General features: G+C 45.0%; 1 protein-coding gene across 2 annotated transcripts; it reads left to right on the top strand.

Annotated features, from left to right (window-relative positions):
* The first annotated feature begins 615 nt into the window (after nt 1-615).
* RBM15 (RNA binding motif protein 15) lies at nt 616-8731 on the top strand. 2 transcript variants are annotated; one of them, XM_005542409.5, is made up of 2 exons: nt 616-4358; nt 8361-8731. In XM_005542409.5, exons 1-2 carry the CDS (start codon nt 1496-1498, stop codon nt 8405-8407), a joined length of 2910 nt encoding a protein of 969 aa, XP_005542466.3. In that variant the 5' UTR covers nt 616-1495; the 3' UTR covers nt 8408-8731. The 2 variants fall into 2 exon arrangements, with proteins under 2 accessions (XP_005542466.3, XP_065404257.1); XM_065548185.2 differs by lacking the exon at nt 8361-8731 and adding an exon at nt 7590-7815.
* The last annotated feature ends 570 nt before the right edge of the window (nt 8732-9301 follow it).

The raw sequence follows: 9301 nt of genomic DNA, 5'->3' as shown, positions 1-9301 counted from the left end.
TGCTCTGTCCGCCACAGTAACGCTCTATGGAAATTAAAGTTGTAAGGCGAACGACAGAAGGAGCCAAACGAGGTGGATCCGGAGCCGCCACAAGGTGCCTGTGCTGCTGGCTTTTAACACACAAAAAGAGGAGTGCCAAGGAATACAAGAAGCCACAGGGGGAATAAAAAGCGACATATCTGCATGGAGCCTAAATTTCGCTCGATGATTTTCAGGGAAGAAGCATTACATATTAAAAACAAACATTGCTATTTTACGGGAATACCGGATTTAAAAATCCACACAGATTCGCAACATAAAACAGGCAGCCCAAAGACACGTCCGCGGTGTCCTGACAGTTCCGGCTCCGCCCGCGGGCCACGAGGCGGGGATCGACGGTCACTCCCCTCGGTTGCCCAGAGTACTTGGGCGGCAACGGGGAGCGCCGGGGGGAGACAAGCTCCTGGGCTAGGGCTGCGTCTTAGCCACCTTGCTTAGCTCTCGAGGTCCCGCGTGTTACGTGTTAGCACCGCCCCGGGGCGTCAGCGTGACCCGGGGCTGCAGGAACCGTGAACTCCCTGCCCCGCGGGCCCAGGTGACCGCGGGCATCGCTCTCCCGCGCGCGGGGGGCGGGGCTTCCCCCGGCTGTGCACTCAGCTACCACAGCGACATAAGATGGTGTCCGCTAGGCGTCCCAGGACGGCTTCCTAAGGGACTGGAGGGCCCCGACAGCCGGAGAGTCTGCCCCGCCCCTTGGCCGGCACAGGTAGGACGGCGGGGAGCTCAGAAGTTTCGAACTCCAAGGGCCGAAGCACAGCCAAATACCCCACGGAACTTAACAAATGTTTGTGGGGAGAACGCCAAAAACGCGGGGAGGCGGGGCTGGCGCACAGTCACCCTCTCGCGACATCTAAGTGACGTCGCATAGCAAGCACGTGTTCTAGTCTTTCACCTTCAGTCAGCCTCCTCCGTTATATGGGCCTGCCCCTTTAAGCGAGTGATGGACAGTTACTTCAGCCTATCAACTTCCTTGCAGACATCCAATCAGATTTAAACTTCTTTTAGCCGCCGGAGGAGTTGGAAAAAGGGGGTCGAAAGAGGGAGCTCACCGTCTCTCGCGATATCGCTGTGAGCCTGCCTCTCGGAAAAACGCCGAAACTTGGCCCCACCTCCCAAATAGTGGTTTAAAGGACGGGTTTACAAGCCAATGAAAGGGATGAGGAGGCGGGGTTGCTGCTTTCACTGAGCAAGAAGTACCGTTACAGGGCAGACTTTTTGTCCAATCAACACAGCTACACTTTGGGTCACGTGACCGCAGAGTGCGAGGGGCGGAGCTACAGCCTGGCGCGAGGAACCGTTAAGATAGACAACAAATGTAACCAATGAGGTACTCTGACTAGGGGGTTGGGAACCCAATAACAGTGGTTGGGCGGGCGCCTTCCTGGAGCGCGGGGAGATGTAAAGATAGACAAATAATTTTCCCAATGAGACTGTAGAAGAGAGAGCTAATTGGCCAATGAGGACTGCGGGGCGGGACCCTGTGCCGCGGCGGAGTCCAAGATGGCGGCGTGCGGTTCCGCTGTGTGAAACGAGCGCGGGGCGGCGGGTTGATCAGCTCCGCGGAGACGACCTCCGAGGACCCGCAACAATGAAGGGAAAAGAGCGCTCGCCAGTCAAGGCCAAACGCTCCCGTGGTGGTGAGGACTCGACTTCCCGCGGAGAGCGGAGCAAGAAGTTAGGGGGCTCTGGTGGCAGCAATGGGAGCAGCAGCGGAAAGACCGATAGCGGCGGCGGGTCGCGGCGGAGTCTCCACCTGGACAAGTCCAGCAGTCGAGGTGGCAGCCGCGAGTATGACACCGGTGGGGGCAGCTCCAGTAGCCGCTTGCATAGTTATAGCTCCCCGAGCACCAAAAATTCTTCGGGCGGGGGCGAGTCGCGCAGCAGCTCCCGGGGTGGAGGCGGGGAGTCACGTTCCTCTGGGGCCGCCTCCTCAGCTCCCGGCGGCGGGGACGGCGCGGAATACAAGACTCTGAAGATAAGCGAGTTGGGGTCCCAGCTTAGTGACGAAGCGGTGGAGGACGGCCTGTTTCATGAGTTCAAACGTTTCGGTGATGTAAGTGTCAAAATCAGTCATCTGTCGGGTTCTGGCAGCGGGGATGAGCGGGTAGCCTTTGTGAACTTCCGGCGGCCAGAGGACGCGCGGGCGGCCAAGCATGCCAGAGGCCGCCTGGTGCTCTATGACCGGCCTCTGAAGATAGAAGCTGTGTATGTGAGCCGGCGCCGCAGCCGCTCCCCTTTAGACAAAGATACTTATCCTCCTTCAGCCAGCGTGGTCGGGGCCTCTGTAGGTGGTCACCGGCACCCCCCTGGAGGTGGTGGAGGCCAGAGATCACTTTCCCCTGGTGGCGCTGCTTTAGGATACAGAGACTACCGGCTGCAGCAGTTGGCTCTTGGCCGCCTGCCCCCTCCACCTCCGCCACCATTGCCTCGAGAGCTGGAGAGAGAAAGAGACTACCCGTTCTATGAGAGAGTGCGCCCTGCATACAGTCTTGAGCCAAGGGTGGGAGCTGGAGCAGGTGCTGCTCCTTTCAGAGAAGTGGATGAGATTTCACCCGAGGATGATCAGCGAGCTAACCGGACGCTTTTCTTGGGCAACCTAGACATCACTGTAACGGAGAATGATCTAAGAAGGGCGTTTGATCGCTTTGGAGTCATCACAGAAGTAGATATCAAGAGGCCTTCTCGCGGCCAGACTAGTACTTACGGCTTTCTCAAATTTGAGAACTTAGATATGTCCCACCGGGCCAAATTAGCAATGTCCGGCAAAATTATAATTCGGAATCCTATCAAAATTGGTTATGGTAAAGCTACACCCACCACCCGCCTCTGGGTGGGAGGCCTGGGACCTTGGGTTCCTCTTGCTGCCCTGGCACGAGAATTTGATCGATTTGGCACCATACGCACCATAGACTACCGAAAAGGTGATAGTTGGGCATATATCCAGTATGAAAGCCTGGATGCAGCGCATGCTGCCTGGACCCATATGCGGGGCTTCCCACTTGGTGGCCCAGATCGACGCCTTAGAGTAGACTTTGCCGACACCGAACATCGTTACCAGCAGCAGTATCTGCAGCCTCTGCCCTTGACTCATTATGAGCTGGTGACAGATGCTTTTGGACATCGGGCACCTGACCCTTTGAGGGGTGCTCGGGATAGGACACCACCCTTACTATACAGAGATCGTGATAGGGACCTTTATCCTGACTCTGATTGGGTGCCACCCCCACCCCCAGTCCGAGAACGCAGCACTCGGACTGCAGCTACTTCTGTGCCTGCTTACGAGCCACTGGATAGCCTTGATCGCAGGCGGGATGGTTGGTCCTTGGACCGGGACAGAGGTGATCGAGATCTGCCCAGCAGCAGAGACCAGCCTAGGAAGCGAAGGCTGCCTGAGGAGAGTGGAGGACGTCATCTGGATAGGTCTCCTGAGAGTGACCGCCCACGAAAACGTCACTGCGCTCCTTCTCCTGACCGCAGTCCAGAATTGAGCAGTAGCCGGGATCGTTACAACAGCGACAATGATCGATCTTCCCGTCTTCTCTTGGAAAGGCCCTCTCCAATCAGAGACAGACGAGGTAGTTTGGAGAAGAGCCAGGGTGACAAGCGAGACCGTAAAAACTCTGCATCAGCTGAACGAGATAGGAAGCACCGGACAACTGCTCCCACTGAGGGAAAAAGCCCTCTGAAAAAAGAAGACCGCTCTGATGGGAGTGCACCTAGCACCAGCACTGCTTCCTGCAAGCTGAAGTCCCCGTCCCAGAAACAGGATGGGGGGACAGCCCCTGCGGCAGCAGCCTCTCCCAAACTCTGTTTGGCCTGGCAGGGCATGCTTCTACTGAAGAACAGCAACTTTCCTTCCAACATGCATCTGTTGCAGGGTGACCTCCAAGTGGCTAGTAGTCTTCTTGTGGAGGGTTCAACTGGAGGCAAAGTGGCCCAGCTCAAGATCACTCAGCGTCTCCGTTTGGACCAGCCCAAGTTGGATGAAGTAACTCGACGCATCAAAGTAGCAGGGCCCAATGGTTATGCCATTCTTCTGGCTGTGCCTGGAAGTTCTGACAGCCGGTCCTCCTCTTCCTCAGCTGCATCAGACACTGCCACTTCTACTCAGAGGCCACTTAGGAACCTTGTGTCCTATTTAAAGCAAAAGCAGGCAGCCGGGGTGATCAGCCTCCCTGTGGGGGGCAACAAAGACAAGGAAAACACCGGGGTCCTTCATGCCTTCCCACCTTGTGAGTTCTCCCAGCAGTTCCTGGATTCCCCTGCCAAGGCACTGGCCAAATCTGAAGAAGATTACCTGGTCATGATCATTGTCCGTGGTGCGTCCTAAAGTCCATGTGTAACTTGTATTTACTACTTTGACATGGTTCCTGTTTTGTGATGTGTAATGGGATACAGCATCAGATGCAATTTTCTTTTTAGTTGTTAGTTGTAGCATTTTCTTTTTTATATTTTTATAAACGTCTTTAAAATAGAAATCAGGACAGTTTAGCTATTTTTTTGTTTGTTTAGCTATTATTTTAAGTGAAAGGGATGCCCTAAAGGTAGCAGGCAGACAGATTTGCTTTAATTAGGAGTTCCCACCCTTACGAGTAATTTTTTTCCTCTATTCAGTTTTTTTTTTTTTTTTAATCTTGAGCCTAAAAAATCCTCTGAGTTACAAAACCAAAACTTTGAAAAGTCAGAATTTGGAGAAAGGAGTCCACTGACCATACAAAGAGAGTAATAGCCACCTAAAAAATGACTTGATTGGTGTGTAGGTAGATAATTCTTTTACCAGAAATGTGTGTGACTGAAATTTGATCAGGGATCTCAAAGGTATGCTGGTAAATTGTTTAGCAATGTAATTATTTTAATCAGGTATTTGAATATTTCTTAAGATACAGTTTATTCCCAGAGAGTTTGCTTTAACATGCATTTTTAAAATCATTTGTTCTAGAGTTCTGTATCCCGTGTATGCACTTTTGGTTTGTAGCAGTAACTGTTCAGTAAAAATTAAGGACTGTGTTACAAACCATATATGTCTTATGCTTACACTAGTATGCAAGAAGTGAGTAGGTGCTTTTAAAATCAGAATTCTTTGGTCAGTTATTGGTGTGTGGTGATGTTTTTACTGACTTTTTCAGAGAGGTGTAGCAGGTACAGTTCTAATTGTGCATCTTTCAAAACTGTTCTTCATCAAAGATGAGTTTTTGATTTTGTATCCATTCAAATTTCTGGTTTCAATAATAGAAAGAAGAGTTGTCTGCAGGCTCGTAGTCATCTTTTATTTCAGTGGGCATTTAAAGCAGCCATATTTGGATTGCAGACTTTCTTAAAAAGTCATCATAAAATGCCTTTGACATGCTCTCTTAAAATTTTGCTTGTCTTTTTATTTTCATATTTAAACAGTAGTGACATTACTATTGGAAATGTTTTGAACATTTTGGAAATTTTATGTTTAGTATTCTCACTGCTGTCCAGCTACGGAATTGAAATGTCAGTGTAGGAAAATCTTTTTTTATTGTTTTATTTTCCCAGACACCTGGAATTAATACAGGATCATTTAACTTACCCTCACAGTTTTTTTTTTTCAAAGGTGATAATGACATCAACCTCTGGTTCTCAACAAGGACTTTTGCTGCTTAACAGTAATGGATTTTGTTTTTTTTTTAAATCTATCCCCTCTGTCCCACCCCTAATTTGTCAGGTCATGAGTAAGTATATTTTTCTCCCTTGATTTAAATGCTGAAGACTTCAGCTAAGGCCCTTGATATTTAATTATGATTAGAGACTTTTGGACCTTCTGGATCATGGTCATGTTTCTGTTCTGTGAAAGTGACTTAACTTGAAGCCTGGCAGAACCCAACTGTTTTCTTTCTGTTATCAAAGCTGGAAGTTTTGAAATAGCACCAATAATAACCCAGGGAAATGTCATGTAATTTTTATTTTCCATTATGACAGGTGTCTAATGCATGTCAGCACGAAAGTGTCATCACTGCTGTGTCATCCCTCTTGGTTTTCACTATGCATTTATAATTTTTTTAAGTTTGCAGGTTTTGTGGGGGTTTTTTTGTTTGTTTCTTTTTAAACTGGAAAAACTAGCCATTTTGAGAGAAGGAGGGTTCTAGGCTATGAGCATGAAGGTCCTTGTACCTCTTAGGAAAATACTATGCTTCTTGCTTTCAAAAAGCAGTGCTTGGTTTGGAGTAGACACCTGTTCAGAAACTAATGCAAGTGTGAAGTCTGTGCATACATGGGCTCATAGTATAATTTGTGGCCAGCTACATTTTTCCAGTTTAAATAATCTCACTAACCATTAACTTTTGAGTATCTTTTGTTGAGATAAGTTGGACAAATGATTTTGCTCTTTTGGAGAGTGAAGTCCATGACATCTAATTTTACTATCATCCAAAATGTGTGTTTTATTTCTTTTCTTTTTCTTTCTTTCTTTTTTTTTTTGTTAGTGTGACAGCTTACAGAAGAGTACTATGGTTTTGCTCCATGTTTGTTTGAATCTTTACCTGACATTGCTACTTTTGTTAGGTCTGGGCAATTTGTGCTTCAGTGTTTTTGAAACAATGGCTTGATACCATTTCTAAATGTATGTATTATAAAAAACTAATTATGTTTAGTTGGTCATTACCTACGAGTGCCATAGTCCACATGAACCGCTTATTTGTACTGCCTATTCTTTTGTGCGGGTTCATAATATCCATAAAGTATCTAGTTAAACCTTAAGAATTCGAATGAAAACAAAAGTCTACAACTGGTTCTACTTCTCATTAGCCAGGATTTAATAATCCCAACGTTGGATGTTCTTTGTAACAACCAATTTTTTTCTTTTTTCTTTAATTATTTTAATGTAGTTGATTTTTCTGAAACTCAGTTAAAATGAATGGAAAGAAAACTTCAGGATATCATTTAATGACTATTAAGTATTATTGGTAAAAATGTGAAGATAAGACTTTTAGATCACAGCTTCCAATTTTATGGGAAATTAAGCAATCAATACCTAGCCAATAGTTCTGCTTAACTTACTGGTTAAGTATTTTGTTGGGATTCCTGTAAATAATTTTTCACACAAAGTTTTAAATTCCTGGTGTACTTTGACTCTCAACTGAGAGTGGATAGAGTTTTTCTTTTGAGGATTACATCTTAAAATGTCCATCCCCTGACTGGTTATAAGCATTTGTCACCTTTTGAAGGTAAAATATACTCTGGCCCTTCTTGACTCACTTACAGGTCATTTTAGGTCCAGTAGTAAGAGTCAGGTGTTTGGTTTTTGCTTTCAGAGTCAAACATTGTTTAGGTTTATTTAAAAACTATTAGCAGGTTTTCACTGACAATGCTTTTTTAAAAATAAAAAATGTAAATCCAGTTTTTAAAGACAGATTTTTCATTATGCATATACAGCTTGAACTATAGTTTGGGTCCATATAGGAACCATTCACCAAAAACTCTGGTAACAGAATTAGGAAATCCTCTTGAGAAGAGGGCCTTAATGACCTTTTATGTGAAAAAAATTTTGGAGAGAATTTCTGGACATTTTTTTTCTGTCTCTGCCACAGTGTTTGGTTTTGAGATAGGAGTTAGGTATGAGAACAAGAAGAGAGAAAACATGGCGCTGACCTTGTTACAGTGGTTATAGTGGTGTCCCTAAAGGGAGAAAATGATTTCAGGTAACCACAGTGAAATGTTAAGCTTAATGAAGAGTTTTATATGTATGGTTTAAAACAGAGTTGAAAAGTGAGAGTCCTGAAGTGTTCTTTGGCTGTTTAACAATTATTTGTATGAGTGTTTTCTTAAAATAATGGCTGTTGTCTTTGGTAACATAGATGAGGGTGGATTTTTAAATGGCTTTGTATCGACCCCTTTCTACAATAATGGAGTAGTCTGTGTTGCTCCATATAAATTACAGAACGAAAATAGATGGGGCAAAAGTTTGACTAAACTTCACCTTTTTATAGTTTCACTTTTTAAGTTATATTTAGAATATATTGATAGATTATAAATTGATTGTGAAACTTTTTTCTGAATTTTTCCGACATGTTTTACTCAGTTACATGAGTATAAAGGATATTTTCAGTCCTGTTATCTTCAATTGCAGTCTTTAAAAAAACCCACCCTATTGTTCTACTTGTTATATGTCTATTCATACAGTAAATTCATTTCAAGGTTTATGCCAGTGGGTATTATTGGTGCTTTTTGAAGTTGAGGTGAACCATCCAGGAAGGTCTTGTTAATGTTATGTTCATCTATAATGGCATAGGGGAAATATATATATTTTTAATATTGTAAACATTTGTACTGAATAACCTTTTTTTCCCCCCCTCCGCAAGCAAAACTGGTTGAACAGCGGATGAAGATATGGAATTCAAAGCTCTAATGGACCTTTTTGAAGAGAAGTTGTGGCTTATGTGGAGTTTACATGGGCCTCTGATGGAAGAAAGCTAATCTGTTTAGTATTTGTGCATTTTACTAAAATGGCAGCTTAAAGTTGTGTATCTGCTATTGTGATGCCAATGCCGGTGTTTTAAGTGGAAAAAAAAATGACCTCTTTGCTTTGTGCTGTGTACACAAGATTTCTGGAAAAGTAAAGAAAAACCCTTTTTATGGCTCACACAGCTTAAGAGTAGCTGTCTCTCAAACGTGCGCTCACAGTTGAGCTGCTTTTGTTTTATTCTAAATAAATTGTTTCTTTTGAGGAAAATGTTTTTCTGCCTGGAAGTGAATTGACGGCAAACCTTTGACCCCTTTGTTTGCAGCCGAGGGGGTACTTGCTGCTGCTCAGATCTTGTATGTCTTGAGCAAGAAGCAGGGAGACCATCAATTTCATTTTGACTATCACGGTGTGTCAATTCTGAAGGATCACTAGTGTTACTGTTGACCCCCTTTGTTTGCAGTGAAGGGGATCATTTGCTTCTCGGTTCTCAACGTGATGAGGAAATGGTGCTGTTTGCTGGCACGCAAGAAGCCGGGGCAGGCACCCTAAGCCTCACCACAGTGCCTGAGTCGGGGGCTTTTGCTGGTTTGAAGAGCTGGAGTTGCTGAAATTTAAGTTTTGATTTATTTTGTTCACCCATCACGTTTGGCCTTAGTTTCATTTTTAATTTGAAGAAAAGTTTGAAATTGCTTTATCTTGCACTTAACATTTGCACCAAATTGCCAAAAGAAGGAGAAATACTCCGTTTGCTTTTTAAATGTTAATGATGATGTTAATAAAGCCTTTCCTGACACATTTGAGGAGCTCCTCCGTCTCCAGGGGCTTCTTACCAGAGTT

Source organism: Macaca fascicularis, chromosome 1 (genome assembly GCF_037993035.2).
Source record: "Macaca fascicularis isolate 582-1 chromosome 1, T2T-MFA8v1.1".
NCBI classification, from domain to species: domain Eukaryota; kingdom Metazoa; phylum Chordata; class Mammalia; order Primates; family Cercopithecidae; genus Macaca; species Macaca fascicularis.
The sequence above is the reverse complement of the archived record's forward strand: the minus strand, read 5'-3'. Positions and strand labels throughout refer to the sequence as shown.

Bases quoted from the DNA above. Each gene is read 5' to 3' on its own strand.
- RBM15 (XM_065548185.2), top strand. From the start codon at position 1,496: ATGAGGACTGCGGGGCGGGACCCTGTGCCGCGGCGGAGTCCAAGATGG. The intron at 4,359-7,589 runs GTGCGTCCTAAA...TCTCTGCCACAG, and splicing joins GGTCATGATCATTGTCCGTG to TGTTTGGTTTTGAGATAGGA.